We start from the raw sequence: 23,174 nt of genomic DNA, 5'->3' as shown, positions 1-23,174 counted from the left end.
TGTTTCTGGAAATCTGCAAACAACAAGAATGCCAAAAAGATCTCCTGAATAACAGCCTCTGTGCTCGCACTTATAAAAATAAGAGTGCTAAGAAAAATTATGAAATTTTTAAAATATCAACACATAAATGTCAACAACTTTGTTTTTCATCTGAGATCTGGGCATAATGAGATGCTTTTTTTTATCTTACAGCCTACTTCATGTTGCCACTCTGGTTCTGTTTGACTGAACATAATCCGATCTGGGTGTAGGTTTCAGATTTTGAAACAAAAATATGTTTAGTCAGTTTTTCACAGGTTGGTTTTGATAACTCAGTAATCTGAAAAGTTAAATGTGACAAAAAACAAAAAAGTTTTTTTTTTATCCCAACTCTTTTCATGTTTTTCCAAAACTGTGCACAAGAAATGTGTAAATGTTACTGAGAAATTGTCTCAATTCCAACAGACATGCTAGAAAACAACAAAGAAATATATAAAAAATATAAAATATAGCAAAATAAATCTTAGTGGGAAATTCACAGCGATACAGACCTGTTGCATACATTAACAAACAAATAATTTCAGAACAAATTAAAAAAATATTAACTTCTAAACTGGCGTTTTAACAATAACTTCCCATATTAACACGACTCGATAACATAAATCACAGTTTTTTAAGAGTATTGTTTAACTGGTTTACCTGTAGTCTCTCACAGCTCCAGGTATAGGCCAAAACAAGAGCCAATCAGCGCCAATATCGGGGTATTTTACAGCGAGGCCCCGCCCACCTCTGCACCTGTAATCCAATCCGCGGCCTTATCACAGGTAAAACCGGCCTCAGTTCCTCAAAAAAAGCGAGAAAAGCCGACAAAACCCGTTCTCTCAGTAGGGGATACTGTGTTTGTTGCTGCGGCCCTCATCCAGCGGTAGCCGAGGAGTTTTCCAGCCTAAAGAAGACGGGTCGGATTTTCAGTACCAACTCGAAAGTCCAGTTCGACCGACCAAGATGTCACAGGAGCATGACAAGTAAGTTGTCCTGACTCTCCACTCCGAGCCTGCTCAACGACCATGTTGACAGTATTTTCTTCTAAATACCAACTCTTAATATTTTGAGGGATGTTCGCAGCATTTTTGCAGATTCGTTCTGGCTTTGTGAATTTTTAAGGATTAATTTCTACCCTGGACCTCCTGTCTGATTATTATTTTTTAAATTTCTGGCACTGCTAAGCATCATTTTATTAGGAATAACCATAAATCAGCTTCTCTCTTTTTTTTTCCATGGGTAAGTTTTCCCAATCGTTTGGCTTGCCAGGCGCTGAGATAACTAGAGCTCATAGTTTCCCATGGTGTGACGCGTATTTCACCTGTCATGTTCAAGCCCGTACAGGTGTATCTCCACCTGTCGTGAGAGCAAAAGGCGCCTGTTGGAAAGCGTGTTGGATGGGCGGTTTAGTTGGACTTAACTGTCTCGGTGGTATTTGCTCAAGAATATGCGATCAGTAACAGAAAGTGACTTTAGAGGTTCATCGAGGAAAAAAAAAAAAGGGAAAACCAAAATAAAATATAATTTAAAAAAAAGAAAGTTGGATTCTTATTTATTTTATTTTTTTATGTTTGACTTGATTAAACAGCTCGCTGTATGAATTTTGAGTGCAGCAAAACAGAGACTTTTTAAAGGAGTGAAACTGAACACCTGTAAGGCGTTGGCCCCGCACAGACAATGTAAGCAAGCAGCGCACTGTCACAAGCTCAGGTGGGTTTTACTACAAAAAACAAATGTTGTGTCATCCCAAAGGCTTGAAACACGAAGAAATAGACGCTCTGCTACCTTTAAGTTAAAAACATGGTTTTTGTCTTTATATAGAACTCCAAAAAAGTACATCTGACCAGTTTTCTCCACTTAAGTCCAAATTGATCTTAGTGGTCTGTTTTACAGAATAACACAATCAGCTATTGGATTACAAATTATTACTCTGATGTGGGGAAAGCTGACTATTTTGTAGATGCTTTTTATAATTAATTGGTTGTGAAGGACAATCAGGAGGTTTATTTCATGATGTGTTTTCTGGGGTTTAAGTAAAATAAGGAGGAGCGTAAACATTCAGATTTACAGTAAACAGCCAACCTCGGGACGCTGAGCCGTTTCGTTTACGTAGCTGCTGAGTCTTCTTTAAAAGTTACCCTTTATTCAGGTTTTAGTGCTTAGAGGACATTTATTATAAACATAAAATAAGATTCTTTTAAATATTGAAATTCATATTTATTTGATTTGGATTAATTTCTTCACTTTTTTTTGAAGAAGATGAAGCTGTAAAAGGCGAAAAGATTGATTTGCATCTTTAAAATGTGGTACAAAATTCTTACGTGCCTTTAACAAAACAACATAAACATTTTCAAACATAATTGATTTATTTATTTATTGTATCATAACTGATTAACAAAAGCACTCCTAAGTATGAAAGTATGACATGGTTGCTAGATGCAGCAGGATTTTAAAGCAATACCTTGATGATACAAACATGATACTTTTACTTCTGTAATGTAAATGTTAAAGCCAACATAAAAAGGGGACAAGGTCCAGCTGAAACAGTTTCACTCTTCATTTGAATAAGTCTTGAAACTCTCCCAAAAGCCTTAATCTTCAGCGCAATCTGAGGATTATTCCACAAAGAAGGCACAAAACGGGAAGCAAAGAAAGTTTATTTGTGCTGCAACAGTCACACAAAAGGCAATTCAATGTGATTTACAGAAAAATAAATGAAAAATAATAGTAAAATGTAACATATGGATAAAAAGAAATGGTAAAACTCCTTGTTTCCGCTCTTAAAGTTGTTGAAGAAGAAGTGGAAAAAAGTCACTGGTGCCAACTGTTTCACCAGAACTCATCATTATTTTTTCAGAAACAGGTTCTGTCACAGTAAAACAACAGAAGCAAAGTGTTGTTGAAGTGCAGGAATGCAGCAGGGTCAGCTGCGTCACCTTCGATCGGCTCGTCCGCCAATGACGATCCCAGCCGCAGAGTCGTCCCACTGGACGAGCCTGTATCGCGTCTTTTCTCTTTTTTCTCTGAGCCAAATCTGTGGTGTGATGGCTGAGATTTGTTGCACAACCGTTGCAAAGCCTGAACAACAAGTCCTTCGCATAAACAGCCTCCCTACAGCCGATTTGTCACACTTACAACCTGTTTGTCGGTTTTTACCGAAGCTGTGATTTTTTTTTTTTTAAGTACCTGTTAGAAGCACTGTGTTAAATGTGACTCCAATTAGCAGCATGGAAAGTTTTCAAAAGAAACATCAACCCTTTAATTACTGATCTGTGCAGATTAAATGGGACCTGTTATTCAACATTCACATTTGGGGCTTTTTTTGTGCTGCCATTTGGGTCTTAGCTGCTTCTAAAAACAGCCCAAGCATTAAAAAAAATGCTCAGCTGTTTTTTTTTAGCAATAAGTTAACTTTTTACTGTCTGGAAAATGAGCCATTTTAAAAACCTTCCAAATGTAATGTCACAAATCAGCAAGCACTGCCCCTCATGTAGTAACCCCAGCAAAGTCTAGCTCGTTACCTAGCAACCCAAGCCAAGATCCAGCGCATTCGGTCAGCTGGTTTTACTGCTGTACAATGGCTGCTAGAAAAGACGTTTCAAAAGTGAGTGTTTTTTTTTTTTTTTGTTGACTTATTATTTATTTACTTTCCTTTTGGGATAAGTAAAGTATTTTTTTAATTTCAATTACAATTCAGAAACAGCTTGCTGCATTCTTGTTTGTTGTGCAGAAGGCTCCACTTCTGCTTTTCAAAGATGTATGCGAGTGTAAAGATTGAGTTGGGGGGCGTGACCAGCAGCTGAAAATAGGCAGAACTGACCAGATCTGAGAATTATTTTGTGCAAACAATGTATTGGACATTCTCAGGGAAGCATTGTTGGTCACCTTTAACTAAAATTGTGCCTCTCTTTCGCAGTAAGCGTGCGGTCTTGGTTCTCCAGAACAAGCAGGGGTATGGAGGCCAGCGTCGTCCCTTCACCACAGAGGATGAAGCCTGGAAGTCCTTTCTGGAGAACCCGCTGACAGTCGCCACCAAGGCCATGATGAGCATAAACGGAGACGAGGACAGCGCTGCAGCTCTCGGCTTCCTCTACGACTACTATGAGGTAAAACTAAACTTTTTACAGTCTGGTACCGTTTGTACCGACGCCTGACCATTGTGGAACATCTGCCAGGCAGAGCTTGAGTTGGTAACTGATCTAGCTGCTCATATAGGCAGCAGGGTGACCCGCGTTGTTGGATGTGATGTGGTGAGCGGCTGTGTTTACCTTCGTATGCAGGTGCCCAGGGAGAAGAGAACAATACCCAAGACAGAGTCGCTGGTCTCTGATGTGGATCCAAACAAAAGGTGAGCGGCGGACCTCTCCTAATACCACCCTATAAGAATAAAAGCACAACAGCAGCCGAAAGCACACATCCCACTTTGAGTATTTTGAGAAAAGATATTTGGATCCACTTATAGCCAAATGGCGTTCTAGCAGATAGATGGCGGCAACAATTAGGTAATTTGTCCCAGAAGTTACTGCAATAAACAATAATATTTTTGCCCTCTCAGAAACCAATAAACAGTAATTTTGCAAACTGGGAGACATTTTAAATATTCCAAATAAACACAAAAAGTGATGAATAAAACGGAAACAAAAACCAAATGCAACCGAAACCATATATAAAATGGATTATGATGTCTGTAAACAAATTTACCCTTCAAAATGATTAATCATAAGAATGGAAATCGTTGAGCTCATTAAAATTTATCATGTGATTAATCAATTAATTGCTTTTTGCGATGTAATCAAAGAACTGATGAGCTTCAGATGATGAACTGATGGCTTGAAAATATACTTTCCTGTTACTAAGTAGAATACATTGCTTCATAAATTACTGCAAGTTGTCCAGCACAGCTGGCCCAGATCATCACACTACCACCACCATGCTTGGCTATTTGTATAATGTTCTTTTTCCAGACGTAAGAGGATATACATCTTCCAAAAGTCCCACTTTTGTCTCATCAGTCCATAGAATATTTTTTTCAGATTTTGGGAGGCTGGAAACTCCTGGGAATATTCAGCATTATTCCATATTTTCTGAATCTGTAGATAAGAACTAGAATCTGCTTTGGTTCCATTTCCAGACTGACTAATTAGAAGGACTGCATCGATCAAAAGCACTGTAAAATTTAAAACATCCCCTTTAAAGTGTTACTAACCCCCATATCAACTTTTTTTGCTGTTAAACTAAAAAAGGTTGTTTAGGTTTTTTGTGCAGTCTTTGACCTTTTTGTGTAAATTTGTTCTGTTCTGCTTTATTTTGCCTCAGTGACTGTTGGCTCTGCCCAATAGTCACTGAGGCTGGAATTTTTCTAAATTTGTCAGGGGCGGGGTTATGTTTTCACAAGGGCGTTAGTTACACCTTAAGAAAGATACAGGCGTTAAAAATCTATTGCGGAATGTTGTAAGATGCTACATTTCACACAGCGTTATCAGGACAAAGCCCCACAGATACAGTAGAAATCTCCGTTCCTTTGTTGCAGGCACCAGATCCAGGCCAGACATCCAATAGTTCCTCTGCCGGAAGCTGGTATGGAGAACAGGATCCAGGTCCTCAAAACGCCCGTCAACATTCTTCAGCTGACCCAGGACAAGACGAGGGCTCATTTTCCTTCACCAGGTCTGTTCACACTCATTAGAGGGGAATTGTGATTCCAGATTCACATCTGGGACATTTTTTTGTACCTCTATCTGATTCTCAGCTGCTTTTAGAAACAGTCCAAGCAAATAAAAAAAAAAAAAAGAAAACACCCAGACAGTTTTTGGCAATAAGTTTCTGTTTTTTGGTGTCTGGAAAATGAGCCTTTTCAAAAAAAAACCTCCTTACTGTTGAGTCACTGTCCTCAGGGAACTGGACCATTACCTAGCAACTCCAGAAGCCCAGCCTCTTTACCTAGCAACCCAAGTGGAGCTCCAGTGCATTTGGTCAGCTGGTTATACCACTGTATGCGCTGTACAATGGCTGCTGGAAAAGACGGGTTGAAATAACATTCAGAAACGACTTGATGCTTTCTTGTTGTTTGTGAAGGAGGTTCTACTTCTGCTTTTCAATGATTTATAGTTGTATAATTGCATCTGTGTGCAGCTATTTTGTGTAAACGCTGAGTATGGAGCTTATTTAGATTTAAAGTAACAAAAGGCCCTAAAACAGATTATTCTGGAAGGAGTACAAAATAGGCAGAACTGACCACCTATCCTAACCTGATCCAGGAAGCATAATAGATCATCTTATGTTTGCATTCACACCAGCTAAGTTTAGTATACTTTAATTGAACTCCAGTTCATTTTTCTAGAAAGTCTGGTTCATTTGAGGAGGTGTGAATGTGCAATCAAACTCCGATGTGAACCTAAAAAGTGAACTCTCCTCCTAAAAACCTCTGTCTCTGTTCTATTAAAGTGAAGTTTGTTGCGGTTCTATTGCATATGTGGATGCAAGCGAACCAGAGGCTGCTCCAAAAGCAAGAAGCGGACTATAGCGCATGGCATTCTGGGTAAATTCAACCAAAACAAACCATCAAGTCAAGGATTAGTGGGAGAAATGGATGGTGGTGTTTTGGGGTTTTTTTTAAATCAAAGATAAGAGAGACATTCTACAGCCACTAAAATCTCCCGCTACCCCATTTTGGTTTACATTTTGTGAAGAAAGAAGTAGCTGTCTGGTCTTCTTCAGAGGTTTTTGTGTCGTTTCCTTCAGTAGTCCTTGGTGCAGCGCCACCACAGGCAAGGAGGGGAACAGGTTTTTAATATTCTGGATCGCTTGACTTAGTGCAGTGTGAAAGCGAACCACAACAGCTGAAAATGCAAAATGTTGCAATTTAGTCCTAAATTTTAAATTATGCGTGAAAACGGCATGTAACGAGAAAAAAAACTTTCCCGCTAACCGTACTCTGTTCCTCCAGACACCACCGTCACCGTCTCCATCGCCACTGTGCCGAACTACACACCCGTAAAGACGGAGGTGCCGGCCCACGGCTTCTCTGTCACGGTGCCGAACAACTGCAGCGAAACGGACGGTCACGTTGGCGTCTTCGAGCGCCATCTGGCCCAGACCGTGGTGCAGTGCAACTCCAGCGCCCAGTCCCGCACTCCCCCCGACTCCACCTTCTCCGAAAGCTTCAAGGATGGTTCCCAGGAGGCGAGTGTTTCGATTCTCCCCTCCTTCCATGTGCTCCTAATGGTTTCCCTGCTAGCCCCCTCCCTCCTCCTCTCCACCTCTTCATTACTTTCCTCCACTTCCCTCTCCTCTGTCAGATCTCTCCCATCGAACAATGGGATATTCACCCGATCCCAGGGAGCCAGCGGTGGGCTCAACCTTCCCTGGTTTTTATTTGAACATGCCAAAATAGTGGCCAGTGTGTTATTATGTCATTGTCTCACCAACACAATAAAGTGCTGTACTTTTCTCGTACAATAGCCAAAGTCTTTTCAACCTCCTCTTTCTCTAGTTTATCCTGGAGGGGAATTACCTCAGAAAAGAGGATACCAACAAACCCCTCTACATTTCTGTACCAACAGGGAGTTATAAAACAAAAACCCCCACTAAATATAGATGAAAAAGAACGACACAAACAAAATAATGATTATTTACTGTATATCAAATGGTAGAGCACGTTGTGTGTTTCCTTTGCTTTACTTCTTTCCTCTTTGTGTGTTGCAGATGTTTGCCTTCCCTGGAGATCTCCAGTTACGCATGGCCACCATGACCCCCGAGGACTACACTCAGTTTGACACGGCACCGGGGTAAGGCGCTCTGCTTTCGATGACGGATCCACCGATCAGAATTTTGAGCCCAGTTTCAGATCTCAGTTTCATGTGCTGATTTTAGCCAGTTCCACACTGCAGAAACAAAGTCTTACTGCCTGTGTCTGTCTGGTGACATATCTCAGCACGCTTGAAAAAAGACTAAATTAACTAACAAGTAACTTTTCACCAAGATGTACGAGTAAATAATTCTTGAATATTTAATTATTTTTTTAAAGTGCTAATTCCACTAAAATATTTTTTTAACTTGTAACGTGGAAAAAATAATCTGCCAATGGAACTAGTACTTTTTCATCAATATTAAAGAATAAAACAAGTTCCTATATCTTTATGAAAAGTTGCATATAAGTTAGCTGTAAGATATTTTTTTAGCCTCCATTCAGTGAGAATTTAATTACTTGTATTAGAAGTAGAGGTGATGTCACACTGTGTGTCAGAAAGCAGTTATTATTCAACAGGTTTGTTGAATAATGGACATTAAAGTTAGATTTAGCATCATGGTGAATAGCACTGTTTGTGTGGCTTGCATTTGCTTTTATTCTCTGAAGAATGTAAACACTTCCCATTGCTCTGAGATTTCCAAAAAACCAAAATCATTAGATTTTTAATTTGGAGTCTTTAATTTGGAAGCCCAAAGGTCAATTTACTGTATTCTGATCAGCCTTATAGTCGTCCACCAAAACTCTGGCTCTCTGTTCGTCATTTCAAATACCATATTTATGCTAACGAAGGCTAACATCAGCCTTTTTGAGATCCTCCTTCCAAACCACGATCTACACAAACAAACCTTCAACAGCTCTGAGCTGAAAGGGAAAGACAGGAGTATGGAGGTGTGAAATAATAGTAATGGGACACAAAGCATCAATAGGCCACGCCCCTTTGGTTCTACAATACCAGCTGCATGTTCTGAACACACACACACTTCAGGGATCTTGTTGAGTTGGTATTTGTCATGAGAATGATCAATAAACATCAGATCAGTCTGAAAGTGGTTCACAAGAAAAGCACAAGTCTTCCTGTTTGTTGCTACCTTTAATAAGCTTTATGTCATGAATGCATCCTGTCGTTTCGTCCTCTAGGAGCAACTTTGAGTACTCTCTTGAGGCATCCAAATCTCTGCGTCAGAAGACTGGTGACGGGACGATGACGTACCTCAACAAGGGACAGTTTTACCCCATCACACTCAGGGAGGTTGACAACAAGAGCATTCAGCAACCCATCACAAAAGTCAGGGTAAGAATGACTAAAACATATACATGGTGCACAAAACAAAACTGCAACAGCTGTTTGTGTTATTATTATTATTACTGAAATAAATGTTCAAACCCATTAATGTTTCTTTGTCAGAGTGTGGTGATGGTCGTGTTCGGAGAGGAGAAGTGCAGGGATGATCAGCTGAAGCACTGGAAGTACTGGCACTCCAGGCAGCACACGGCCAAGCAGCGGTGTCTCGACATCGGTAAGATTCCCAGCTGCAGCTTCGTTGAGCAATAAGGAAGCAAAACATCACTGGTTTATGCTCATCTTGTTTAAAGGACGATCCTGTGTTCTGGTAAACTGAAGTAGACAAAAGTTTAAGTTTATGAAACTTTCCAATCATTTCAATCAGCCTCTGTATGCATAGCAGCAAAGAAAGCAACTCGAAAGCAAGAAGTTCTTTTGAGAATTGATTAAAACCTGATAAACTTGTCGTGAAGTTGGCTGTAAAGACTTTCGTACTTTATTTTTCCAATTCTACCTTTTTAAATCTTTGCAGTTTTGGTCATTTTATGTCCTTACTTGCTGACTTCTGTCCGTCTTTCCATGTGTCCTTTGGTCTTTTCTTTCTTGTGCATTTATAGCATCTCTATTTTGTTCTTCCTTGTTTCCTAACCTTTTTCCTTTCCTCATGCTCTTTCCTTCTTCCTATCCCATCCTTCTTTCGTGAATCTCTTCTGTAATTTTTGTATAATCCTTTCCTTCCTTCCTTTTTTTAATTAATTTTTTTTTTTTCATATTTGTTCCATGGTAGATATTGTGAAGAAAAATCTACCATTAAAAGTGAATTTAACCTCAGTGTATTTTCCATTTTAAATTGAGCAAACTGAAATTTCAGAGTCTGGGACCAATTGACAAACATGTCTATGGCATTATTTTAAATTAATCATCACCCAATTGGATTCAATTTAAGTCATTGCTGAACCTGGCAGCCATTTCCTACCATTTACCTTTTGAGTAATCAATAAACTGATGTCCAATTTTTCAGCCGACTACAAAGAGAGCTTCAACACCATCGGCAACATCGAGGAGATTTCCTACAACGCCATTTCCTTCACGTGGGACACGAACGAGGAAGCCAAAGTAAGACAGTGAGACACTTAAGCACCAAGGTTAAAATGACAATTCCCTGTATGGGTGATAAACTTTAGAGGTTTTGTTGTCCTCCTTGCCCATGGCGGCCATCTTGTTTGACTTTGAAAAAGCAGTAATTTTGTTGGCAGATTATTTCACTTATAACATGGGGGAAAAAAAATCACTTTGTAAAATTTTTTGTGTCTTTGCAGCGTAGCCTCAGATAATTATTTAGCTATCTAGAATTTGTGGTAACACTTTATCTGAACAGGTGTGCATAAGACTGACATGACACCACCATAAACTTGACTTAACACCTGCCATGAACATGAAGGAGTCTTTATGAATGTTTATGACTGTTCTCATGAACTGTCATTCAGTAAATAATGGCAGCACTTTTAATGCAGTTGCTTTAAAAGTTGCCCTGAAAGTGCCAACTTTGCATTAAAGTGTCATTATTTACCAAATATTGCAAAGCTGGCACTTTAATTTGACCAAATGGGTTAAAAAACAATCACCTGAAATTAGACCTGAGTGATGAACATATTTTTTGATTAATAGAATTGTTGGTTTTTGCAATTTTTTGTTTGTTTGTTTTTGCATTATTTAGCTATCTAGAATTTCTTCAGCATAAACTCAGCTTTAGTGTTGCTCCATAAAAGTTTTCTCTACATGCAACAGTCTGCGCTGACTGACTGACTCCAGACCTATTTATTCAAATTTTATTGATAAACTTATTGGGGCCCCCCAATGAGCATCTCGGTTTGGGCCCCCAAATAGCTAGAAACAGCCCTGGGTGGCATAAAGCAGCAGTAAACAGACAACAAACCTGCAGCTCATCACCTTTACCTGCTGAAAACACAAAGTCACATGAAGGCTTCGCTTTCTGCAGAATCCAGGATGTTGACTTGAAGTCTGTTTAAAGGATGTTCATCCTTGTTTGTTTTTGTCACCTTGTGATGTGTTTAACCTCTGCGCTGTCGTGTTGTTTTTAACACGCTTCAGTTGGAGGTTAGCTTTCAGACGACGACGCGTCTAAATGGACGTCCTAAATGTATGTTTGACGCTGCCTTGTGTCTCAGTTTCACACATGAGAGAGGAGAGCGTTTTGGTTTCTGCTCACTTTCCAATGATGGAAGGTTGACGGTAAAATTCAGGGTTTAGGCATCAAGTTGATAAAGTTGCGCTGAAGTAAGTTGAGACGTGCAGGTGTGTGTTTGTGTGGTTTGCCCTCAGGGCGATAATAAAGCATGATACGGGTATTTGTGGTGTATTTGCGAAGGGCAGCCCCTCGTATGCTTTTTGTCTGACTGTTTTGTCTTCATGGGGTTTAATTTCTCCTCCTCTCTGATGTACGTTATCGTTCCTAAACAAAAGTCCCAAAGAATGATGGTGGAGCTTTTAAAATGCACAGTAAAACCAGAAAATGTTTTAAAATACTCTTTGTAGAACAATTTAAAAATAAAATCTTTCATGCTAATAAGAATTGGCATGAATTTATGTTCTTGCAGACAACATACTGAATGTATTTTTCTTAAATTATCTGAAAGGTAAGTGCTCTGAGCTCTGGTAAACTCACTGATCCTCTCCATTAGCTGCTTTCAGACCCTGTGTTGTGATTACGGGTTCTGTTTACACAATGAGAACCTGTTTTTAGTAAAAGCATCCGGACAAAGAAGCGAAATTAATGTTTTTAAATTCACCAGAAGAGGGCAGCACAGAGGAACTGCAGACAGATTTTAATCTTTATTTCTGATGCAAAAGGAAAAGTTTTTATTTTGAGCAAAATATTTAAGTTCTCCAGTAACTATTAATCTAAACCAGCAGTTTCATCCTGCATCCTCCATCAACTTTCAACCCAGAACTCCTCAAGTGGCAGTTTTAGCTTCACCTGGTTCAAATTCTTTTTAAATTCTCATATTAGGCTCCTTTCCCATCCAATTTGTAATAATTAACAGATCACTGTATTGATAACTCATGCAGAAATTAGTTTTTATATGTTGATGTTTGAAGAGTTTTTTTTTTAGCTGCAAATTATCAAATGTACACAGAAAAAGCTTTCATTACATTTTAGGCCTTAAAGTAAAACGTCTATTTTTCTTATCCAAAAAAGCAAGCAAATTTTTTTTTTTAATTAGTTGCATCTCTCCTCCTAAAGCTTCTGTTTTCTCATCTCTCACACTTCTTCTCTCCACAGATCTTCATCTCCGTCAACTGTCTGAGCACCGACTTCTCCTCTCAGAAGGGGGTGAAGGGTCTTCCTCTGAACCTGCAGATCGACACCTACAGCTACAACAACCGCAGCAACAAGCCCATCCACCGCGCCTTCTGCCAGATCAAAGTCTTCTGCGACAAGGGAGCGGAGAGGAAGATCCGCGATGAGGAGCGGAAGCAGTCCCGCCGGAAAGGGAAGGTCCCGGATCTCAGCCAGAGCCTGGCCTGTGAGTTCTGCTTTAAAGCTCATGTCCACCAACAACTTCACAGAGAAATCCAGACATGTGGAGAATAAAGGAAACGAGACGAGAATCCTTTCTAAAAGCACTATAAAATAACTAGAATGTTATTGAAAATGTGGTTTTACTTCAGTAATTGTTTATTAAATAGACTCTAGTCTTTCTAAGACAAAATGTTAAGTTTTGACCTGCATAACAAGGAGGAAAACTGGAGAAAACTTGACATTTATGCAGCGATCATTAGCTGCATTTCCAATTACCATAAAATTGCACAAATTGGAATAAATTTTGCGCCAATTTTGAAACAACTCAATCAAAATTAGTGTTTTTTTAATTATTCTGAACCCGACACATCAGGAGCATCTTAACAGGACAAAAGAGAAAAATCACTGGATCCAAATGTGATTTATCTATTTTGGTTGAAAGTTAATAATTTCTTAATATTAATGAAAAAGTCCTAATTCCTCTGGCAGATTATTTAATCTATAACAAGATGTTTTCTCCATATATTAAGTAAAATAATCTGTCACTGGAACTAGCACTTTTTCATCAATATTAAACAATTAATGACTTAAAACTTGCCGTGAAGTTCATTGTATGTTAGTTTTATCTTATTTCAAGTGTACTAAGATATTTGCACTAGAAATTAGACCAAAAATTGTTGGTAAGATTTTGTATTTTTGCAGTGTAGTTTTAATTAATCAGACATTTTGAAGTTCTTCATGTTTCTTTCTGCTGATGAGCTTTATGGATATGCTGATTTCATTTTACAGCAGTTATTATTGTGCTTGATTAGGTCAAAAATGGCCTGACCCCACTGAGAAGAGTAAGGTCTTTAGCAATGACCTTTTATTGTACATGCAGTTGAAACCCATCAGTCATTTCCCTGATGATTGCATGACAACTTTTCAGAAAAAACACTATTTTGTGTGTGTTTTTTTTTTTTTACTTGAATAAATCAGAGTGTAAATAATATGCTTCCTTTGAAATGCATCCATAGAAATGATGCATCAAAATGGCCAGCAGGGGGTGCTCTAACCAAGCACAAATGCCTAGTTCTTTATTTCTTTGCACCTTTAAAAATAAATTCAGCTAACCAACGCAGAATGCAAAATATATAAACTACGATATCAGATATAAAAAATGCACTACGCAGAATAACATTGTATAGAAATATGTGAACAGGACATTTTATGGACATTTAAAGTGTTTTTTATTGCTTATGTTTCCAACTATTGGTCAGAAAAGGCAGAAACTTAAAAACTTTGCTCTTATTTTTTGTACCAAAGCACATTTTTCCATCTTTCCCAATCAGTTCCAGATGTTAAAGTTCCCCTGCTTCAGAAGAGAAACGATGTGACCATCTTCAAGACGTTGGGCGACCTTGAGACCCAACCCGTCCTGTTCATTCCTGACATCCACTTCTCCACCTTCCAGCGCCACGTGAGTCCCTCTGCTATACTTCTGTTTTAATCAACAGCTAAATAAACCCGTCCCTTTTTTTTTTTTTTTTTTTTTTTTTTATGGTGTTCCCAAACATAAGCACGATTCTGGTGGTCCATAAACAGTTTGTTTGTCCGCCTCAGCCCGCCCCATCTGCCAGCTGGGTCGAGGTGACCCGCCTGCGGCATGTTGGCAGGAACGCAGAGTTCTGCTTTGCAGCTTTGATAGGAGGCCTGCACGATGATGGCAGAGTTTCAGACTGCTTATTCATAAGATGAATCATTCACCAGTGACTCAAAACAAACCACAAGTGAAAAACAAAGTTCCCGTCGTAAAAAAAACCCAATGTGCGATGGTAGAGAATAGACGCTCTTAAAGGGAAGGGGAGCAGTGCAGCTTTCTTACTGATTTGCAAACAGGTTATCCAGGATGTTCAGCCCTAAGAGGCTGTGGGCATGGATGAGGGGTTTATCAGCTTTCAGCACGTCTTTTCCACGTGCATGGACTCTGAGCTTTGCTTCCAGCAGCCAGAGTGAACCCTTGGTGCAGCACGTACAGCACGATGAGAGGATGCACACCTGACCTGCACTCTTGGAGTTATTCTGGGATGTATAAAGAGCCTGCAGATTTCTAATAAATTGGTTTTTCTTTTATTAATTACTGACAAATTTGACTTTTCTCTTTAACTATATGCTGCACAGTGACACTGCAAAAACACAAAATTTTACCAGGTAATTTTCATCTTGTTTATAGTGTAAATACTTTAGTACAAATAAATAACATAAAACTAATGTATAAGTAGCTTTTCAGCAAGATATAGAAGCTTTTTTTAAGTAAATAATTCCTTAATATTGATGGAAATATAGGAAGGGTGTCTCAACGATCAAAAATGCTACTGGTGATATTAAAAATGTATAAATATTTGTACATCTAAGGATGAGAATGAGATTTAAGTCAATGTGGAAATAATTTAAGTTTATCTGGTGTTTGAAGATTTAAATGTTTGTAAGTTGATGAATATGAGATGGTCAGAAAATCATCAGATCTTCTGCCTGCTCCTTTTTGAACAGATACGGTAAAATTGCATGTCATTATAATTTGTTTTAATTTAAATTTTTTTGTTTTTACTTTTTGTCTGTTCAAAATAACTAAATAAATGGAAAACTAGTAGTTCCACTTGCAGATTATTTAATTTATAACATGGAGAAAATGTCTTGTTACAAGTGAAATAATCGGCTAGTGGAACTGGCCTGTAGGTCAGGTTTTACTGGATGATAAATTGCCCCAGTTGCGATAAATGATATTGTATTGAGAGTAATATATTGAAAACGGTATAAAGATGGAAAACAGATAAACTTAAAAAATTAACTGGAACTGGAAGATATTCTAATAAAACGCACTCAAAAATAAATAAAAATGGAAATAAGAATCACACACAACCCAAACAATAAGTAAAATTATTTATGATGTCTCCATTAATAAAATTACCCTTCAAAAAATATTAAAAATTAGACTGGAAATTACTGAGTTCATTTTAATTTCTTGGATGACTGCTTCTTTCTCTCATTAGAATAATCTTTTTGCATATTTTACCTTCTTCTACTCACAACCCAGTGTGGATAATTAACTAGAAACGATAGATGTTTTACCATGATTGCCCCCTGCTGGTCGTTTTTATTAAGAAAGTCGATCAAAGCTCAAATAAATATTTTCTGTTTTTGCTGTTTGCTTTAATGGTGGGAAAGGTTGCAGGTATTTTTTGCGACGCTGATGAGAGGGAACTTGACAAACGGTGTCCAAACATTTGCATCCGATAAGCTGAGTTCATGTCTTTGCTCCCAGAATAGAAAGTTTATCAGCAGTGCCGACGATCAATGCCAACACACACACACACACACACACACACACGCAAAGTCACATTATCCAACCCAGCAGTTTTCCAAGAAAAAAAAGATAATGCTTTACTAATTATTGCCATTTTCAAACCTTTAATAAGAAGAAGTATTTTCATGTTGTCATGTAACAACCACAAACTTTAATGCTTTTCATTGGTATTTCATGTGATGCACCACAAAGTATTTAATTGTGAAGTAGGAAGGAAATGACTCAAAGTTTTTATCATTTTTCACCTGGAAAAATTTGATTAGTGCGGAGTGCATTTGTATTCCTTTAAGTTGCAGTTCTTATTTTAGCTTTGCAAATCCCTACATGAAAACGTTTTATCCACTTTTTTGTTGCAAAACTGGTCATCACGTTGGATGTACAGCATCTGCAAAACTTTGACTAGGCCATTCTAACACATTGATATGTTATGACTAGAGATGTGCCGATCAGGTTTTTTCCTGCCGATTCCGATCACCCATGAGGGCCGATCACCGATACCGTTCACATAATTATTATTTTTTTTAATCATAAGCACTACTGGTTACATTATGTGGAAAAAGGAACCATGAATTCACTTTAATTTAGACAAAAACTTGTTTTTAATAAATTTTTCCAAGAAAAAAAACAAAACGGGCATTGTGCAAATTGTACTGCTATCAGTAATACTATCTTTAACAGACTAAAAACATATGGAGGCTCTGAAGAGGCTAAATAATGCAAAGAGTCAAAATAAAACCTCTCAACATTGCCAAAAAATTCAAGTATAAAACTTAACATTCAAAGGCAAATACAGGATCCATTACAATAAACAATCCAGAGTTACTGAAGGAAAACTTCCTGATAGCATGGTGGCTAGCTGATTACTGCTAGTTCTGAGTGGCTGTTTCTGACTGAGCGGAGTAATTATGCAGAGCAGGGAGGAGATCGATTATTTTTCAGAGATGATCTGTCTCATGTTAGGACAGCAAAAGTTTTAATACGTATGTAAAATGTATTTTTTTAGGTTAGATGCTGCAGCTTTAAGCAGAGGTTCGGTGTGAGGGTCACTACCAGGTGGAGCAGAAGCGGCGCTCCGTCTGTGAAATATTACTACCTGTAGCGTAGCCGCGGTTCAACAGCGAGAGCAGAACCAGCGTCTTACATCGCAGCTCGAAGACTTAAATAATTTTGCGGGTTATTTGTTTAGCTTTCTGACCGTCATGCTAATCCGGGTGAGTGTTTGTAGCTGTGCGCTGCTTTACCTGCTATTTGATCCTCCATATGTCTTTTTTACTGCAGTGAGCCTCGAAGTAGCCAAACTCTGTCAAGTATGACATTGTTTTTATGCCATATGAGATTCATTGTGTTGATGCATTTTGACGTGCTTCAATTTTCCGCTGCAACATGCAAACTTCCCCATTCACTCAGTGCGTTATAGTTCCACATCGCTTAGGATTTGTTGCTGCGCGTTTGCGCAGAGTGAAGGAAAGAGGAGACCAGCTGCACAGGCAGGCTGCGAAATGAGATGCAGGTAATCGGTATCGGCAACAAGAGACCATGATCGGCGATTACCGATCATACACTTTTTCACGGAAATCGGCCGATTATGATCGGTGGCCGATCAATCGGCACACCTCTAGTTATGACTCCACCATAGCTCTAATCTAAAAGGGTTTTTTTTCCAAGGATTGTCCTGCATCTAGTTTCATCCATCGTTGTATCAACTCTCTGAAAAAAGCACCACCACCATTTTTCATAGTTTTGCATGTCTTGCACTGTAAAAACTCAAAATCTTACCAATTATTGTTGTCTAGTTTCTAGTGCAAATATCTTAGTACACTAGAAAGAATGCAAATCTAACTTAAAATTACCTTTTCAGCAAGATATACCAGCTTGTTTTAAATCAACAATGCTTAAGTATAGATCTAGATAATGAGACATTTTCCTGTTTTAAGTGGAACTAGTACTTCCTGTACATATATTCCTGAACTATTGACTTGGAAGAAGCTAAGTTATGTAAAAACCAGCAGTTTTTATGTCTGCATGCCGGCTGTTTGCTGCTGATGGCGGTAGGGAGTAAATGGGTCAACACATGATTCCGGTGTTTACTCTTCCCTTTGACCAAAGTGACTGATTTAGCTCCATCCATGATGGGTTACAACAAGTGTTTGCACAGTTAAAAGCACATATAAAACTACCATTATGAACGGACATATTTGAGTAAATATCTTTTTTGTTTCCTGTAGGCTTTCCCCGCAGAGGAGGGAGAAGATGGGTACGTTTCCTAATTTCACACTTGTTGAACTCTGTGCCCCTTTTTGACCTTTTACCCACTAAGTACCGTTTGCTACATGTGTCTGTTCCCAAAGCAGTTCAGGTATGAGGAGATTACCCTTCAGCGATGATGAGTTCGGGTCACCGCCGAACAAGATGGCGAGAGCGGACGAGCCCAAGAAAGGTACCAGATTAGCGTTTTCCTGTGATGTTTTTCTCTGCGACTAAATTATGAAACTGTTGGCACATGCAAGTCTTTGTGTGCGTTTGCTGCAGTCAGCCTCTGATGTTCCCTTCCGCCACCCCTCTCCTGTGCACGTGTACGCTCTGGGCCATTTGTTTGTTCCAGGTCTTTCAAAACACACATGGGTCTGAGACCTTCAGTGACCCAACAAATATCGCCATCACCCGGTGAACACGCAGCAGGAAACAAGCTGGCGACCTTTATCCTACATTCAGCAGCTCGTAATGAGAATGCAGAATTTTATGAAACCGAAAAGATTCATCTAGTTTTGTAAATTCAAGCTATCAAGAGATTAGTTTTAAATTGGAGAGAGTAACTGAACTGGTTAGGTATGAAGATAATGTTTCGAAATAGGATATGCAGGTTTAGATCTTCATGAAGAAAAGCAAAATGTGGCTTTTTCTTATTTTTTGGACAAATCATTCTATGTATGAAAATAATCATAAAGTACAGATTTTAAAAGATGAAATTACTTTGTTTAGACCTGAAGTCCTGCCCTGCAAAAACATAAAGTGTCACCAAGTATCTTATTTTTTCTAGTTTCCAGTGAAAATATCTCGGTTCACTTTAAATAATACAACACAAACTTAGAAGTATTTTTTACAGATCCCCACTAACTTGGACTAGAAACAACTTTTTTCATGCACTAAGTTGAATATCCAACATTATCCTTACACTTTTCTGTATTTGGTGAATGTGATTTTTGCTTTCTTGCCTTTCCTCTGGTCACCAGGGTTTGGAGGCCAAACAAACAGGTTCACTGCAGACTGACAGTCTGGGAGACTCATACAAGTCCTCAGGTCTCCTATTGGTGATTAATTTCAAACAGAAATCTAAAAACAATCAAGTTAGAAAGTAATATACTTGTACAATTGCACAAAGTAATATTTTTAAACAGAAAAAATAAAGCTAGTGGCCTTTGAATCTCCAAAAGAACAGACTGTTCTTGAGAGGAACATGATGCTCTGGGCCAGCCCTCGTTCATTTGGGTCGGATGGATGGATGGATGGATGGATGGATGGATGGATGGATGGATGGATGGATGGATGGATGGATGGATGGATGGATGGATGCTGTTTTAATATCACATGCATACACCTTCTTCATACACAGAAATAAATCATTCTTCATTTTCTTCTGTATTAGTTAATTCATCTTCTTTTCCTATCATGCTGTTTCTGCATCTGTTCTCTTGTTTATATAATGACACAAATGGGGCTGCAAATAAATATTTTATTAGTAACTGATTAATCTATTGATTACACTGATTAATCTGATAAAATAATTGGCACTTTATGAATATTTTTCATTTAGCCCCATTAGCCTTTTTGTATACGAGAAATGTATTAAAAGATGCAAATAAGAAAATAATTAATCACATTTTAAAGAAGAAAATAAACATTTTTATTGCCAAAAACACAATACCATAACATTATGTTAGTGCTTGTTCATTTATAAAGTCATTGATTAAATTTTGCAAGACCAATTAATAATTAGAATCTAATTATTGAGGAGTTCTGGTTAAAACATACTTGAAATGTTTTTATTTTTTATCTTGCATCCAAATGTAAATATTTTTTGTACAATTTAATGACTGAATAGGCTTTTCTTTAACCAAATGGCCTCTTTTTTTTAGTCTGTATACTCAAATTAATGATTAATCGGTTACTAAATTAGTTGAACTTTACTTCAGTAAACGATTAATCTCTTCAGTTCTGAGCTTAAAACTGTGTATATTCCAAATTAATCAATAAAATGTCAAACAAATGCATCCAGTAAACATCCTGCCGCCTTATTTTTAATGTTTCTCTTCATTTTTTTTCGATCTCACAGTTCTACTGTACGTGCGCAAGGAATCAGACGAGGTGTTCGACGCCCTCATGCTGAAGAATCCCACGCTGCAGGGCCTGGTGGAAGCTGTGAGTGCTTCTCGGTTTGTCCGGCTTGCACTGGACTACATGTTCCTGTGTCATGTTGCTGGTGTAGAGTTTACTCAGAGTAGCCAGAGGCCCAGCACTCACACACATGCTGGCTGGGAGAAAGGGCTGGAAAAAGATATGTACGTCGGAACAAACAGTGAAGTCAGTTTAGATGTTATCAGCGCTAAAGAGGTTATGTAAAGCATTTGAGTTTGAAGAGTTTTTTCAACAGGTTTAGCGCAGGAACGTCTTGTTCTTGAGTTTGTTTGTGTTCTGGTTTTTCTGCATTCTTGAGGTTTGTACATTTGAGGCCCAACAGTCTTGCAGAGTGTTTGAGAGTTTAAGGGCCAGAATTGGGTTAAAAAGGTCAAAGTAAGATCAGCACATAATGTGGTTAAAAAAGGATGTGTGTGCAGAATAACGACCTAACACGTTTTCTTCTGAACCAGATTTCAGAGAAGTACGATCTTGCTCTGGATAAGATTGGAAAAGTCTACAAGAAGTGCAAGAAAGGGTGAGTGAATCCCGAAACTACACAAAAAAATCCAGAAAATAACAATGAATTTGTCTGATGGACAGAAAAAATGTTAGTTCAACATTTTATCACATTACAACAAAAACTTGCATGTAATTTATTGGGATTTTATTTGACAGAGCAGTCTTTCTGCATGATGGACGGTTAACAACATGACACATCATTAAAGGGCAGTTAGTGCATGAATATGAAGGGGAAACAAATATTCAACATTTTCACAAGCAAAATTCTGAAAAGACGGTAGAGATTTTTTTCAGTGTCTCTACCACTTTTGCGCAGCTACAGACTCACATTTTCCTGTTTTCTTTACTTAAAAGCTGAACCTCAATCATATTGGATGGACATCATTTGTGAAAATTAGCTTATTTTATTTATTAGACATCACATTACAAGATGCATTGGTGAAAAAGCAAAAGAAAACTTGTGTAGGTTAGTTTGCCTTCAAAGTTTTAGTTGAACTCATCCTGATCACTTTGGCTTAGGTCACGAGAAAGTTACGTTTGCAGGCAAATTTCTGCAGTTGAAGTTTTTAATATAAATTTTTTGAGGTTGATTTTTTTTTTTTGCTGGTAAATTTAAATAAAATAATGACATACGTAATTGCACATGATGAATATTCAGTGCTATAAATTCAATTTCTAAAAATAAGTCTGACTCAAATGAAGTTATTTCTTCCATAATCCTATTTCACATCAGGTTAAAGAACAAAAAAAGAGACGACACAAATCCTGAAAACCTTGGCTTTTTATAGTACATCGCATAAAATCCCAATAAAATACATTGAAATTTGTGGCTGTAACTAACAAAATTATTAAAGTTTAAAAGGATAATAATACTTTTTGCATTATAAATGTCAGAATTTATTATCTAGCTACATATTTGCACAGATTGGAAGTGATTAACAAATTTCGTTACCCATTTTCTTGCTAGTATTCTGGTCCACATGGACGACAACATCATCAAGCACTACTCCAATGAAGACACCTTCCAGATCACCATGGAGGAGCAGGGCGGCGTGTACAAGCTAACGCTCACAGAAATCTGATACACACAGAGGTGGAAGATGATTGTAGCTGTCAGGTTTACACTCCTGGCTTTGCAGGGATTATGGACTTGATATAAAACTCCAATAACGTCATGTAAAAAATGAAATAAAAAGCCCTGAAATTGGTACATCGAAGCCGGAGCCTTTAAAAGAGAACAATGATGGTTTAAAAAAAAACATAAGTTAAACATGCCATTTACTACAAAGCTTTTTCTGTGCATAAAAAAACAGCAAATAAGGATATATGTGCATTTGTGTTTTATGAGATTACGAGCTGGAGCCTATATATTACTGCCTAGCTTTATGCAAACTGTTGGTGGTTGCAGAACAGTTTGGTAGCTGCTATACCTCAAGCTATACAAGCAGCAGAGTTTTTTTTATTCAGAGGTTTTCAATTTAATCATATAAAAAATTAACTTCCCTTTTTTCTTTCCATAAAGTCATAGCACTGATGACTAGAGCCTGCAAAGTTGGAAAATTCGCACTCAAAAATGTGTATTATTTACTAAACAGTATGGCAGTATTTCGAATGTCACCAATTCGTAGAATACTGTAAATATTTGTTTTTTTTTAGAGTAGGAGTCAGTTTTTTTTTCTTCAAATTAGTTTGAATAAGAGGTTTTGTTGAGTATTACATAGTTTGTGTTGATGCTGAATGTCTGTAGATCAGTTCATATCTAGTATCTTTCTAGCAGCCTCTTCCGGCTGACCTGGCAGTGCAATAATAATCAGGCTCAGGCAAATCCAGAAAATAATCCTCTATTGCCATAAGATACATTCTGATCTCTGTTGTTTTTTTATGGAAATATTGTACATAATATTTGGAAAAGGATCTGTGTAATCACTTTTTTATATCTTAGTACTTATTGTGTATATATTTATTAAGAATATGGATGTGGGTTCTTCATATATAACCAGTTTTCTATCATTCCTATTATTGTTCATGTGCTTTTTGTATGACTTCTCCATTATGACTACTTCAGTATGACCACTGCAATGCGACATGTCGAGGGTGTCACAAAGTGCCCAATAAAAGCTCAACACCATTAAATTGTTTGATTCTTTCTCTGCAGAAATGATCTGATGAAACATTTAAACGTTTACTTTCAGTGCTAGAAAGTACGATTTCCAAATACAAGCCACATGCTGTCTTTCTAATAAATATTTGCACAAATTCAATCTTTTTTTTGTCTGTTACAAAAACAAAACACTTTTTTTTAATATATTCATATGTCTGT

The 23,174-nt window shown here is 37.8% G+C and overlaps 1 protein-coding gene across 3 annotated transcripts; it reads left to right on the top strand.

Annotated features, from left to right (window-relative positions):
- Window positions 1–824: 824 nt before the first annotated feature.
- grhl1 (grainyhead-like transcription factor 1) lies at window positions 825–23,115 on the top strand. Of its 3 annotated transcripts, none has more exons than XM_008399979.2 (16): window positions 825–1,004; window positions 3,938–4,127; window positions 4,302–4,369; window positions 5,552–5,688; window positions 6,968–7,203; window positions 7,726–7,808; window positions 8,909–9,062; window positions 9,177–9,288; window positions 10,075–10,169; window positions 12,358–12,601; window positions 13,929–14,056; window positions 18,166–18,194; window positions 18,292–18,377; window positions 20,271–20,356; window positions 20,806–20,870; window positions 21,822–23,115. In XM_008399979.2, the coding sequence occupies exons 1-16, from the start codon at window positions 985–987 to the stop codon at window positions 21,934–21,936; spliced, it is 1,848 nt and encodes a 615-aa protein (XP_008398201.1). In that variant the 5' UTR covers window positions 825–984; the 3' UTR covers window positions 21,937–23,115. The 3 variants fall into 3 exon arrangements, with proteins under 3 accessions (XP_008398201.1, XP_008398200.1, XP_008398202.1); XM_008399978.2 differs by having other exon boundaries at window positions 18,289–18,377; XM_008399980.2 differs by lacking the exon at window positions 825–1,004 and adding an exon at window positions 1,183–1,260 and having other exon boundaries at window positions 18,289–18,377.
- The last annotated feature ends 59 nt before the right edge of the window (window positions 23,116–23,174 follow it).

The sequence above is a fragment of the Poecilia reticulata genome, linkage group LG22, assembly GCF_000633615.1.
Source record: "Poecilia reticulata strain Guanapo linkage group LG22, Guppy_female_1.0+MT, whole genome shotgun sequence".
NCBI lineage: Eukaryota > Metazoa > Chordata > Actinopteri > Cyprinodontiformes > Poeciliidae > Poecilia > Poecilia reticulata.
The sequence above is the reverse complement of the archived record's forward strand: the minus strand, read 5'-3'. Positions and strand labels throughout refer to the sequence as shown.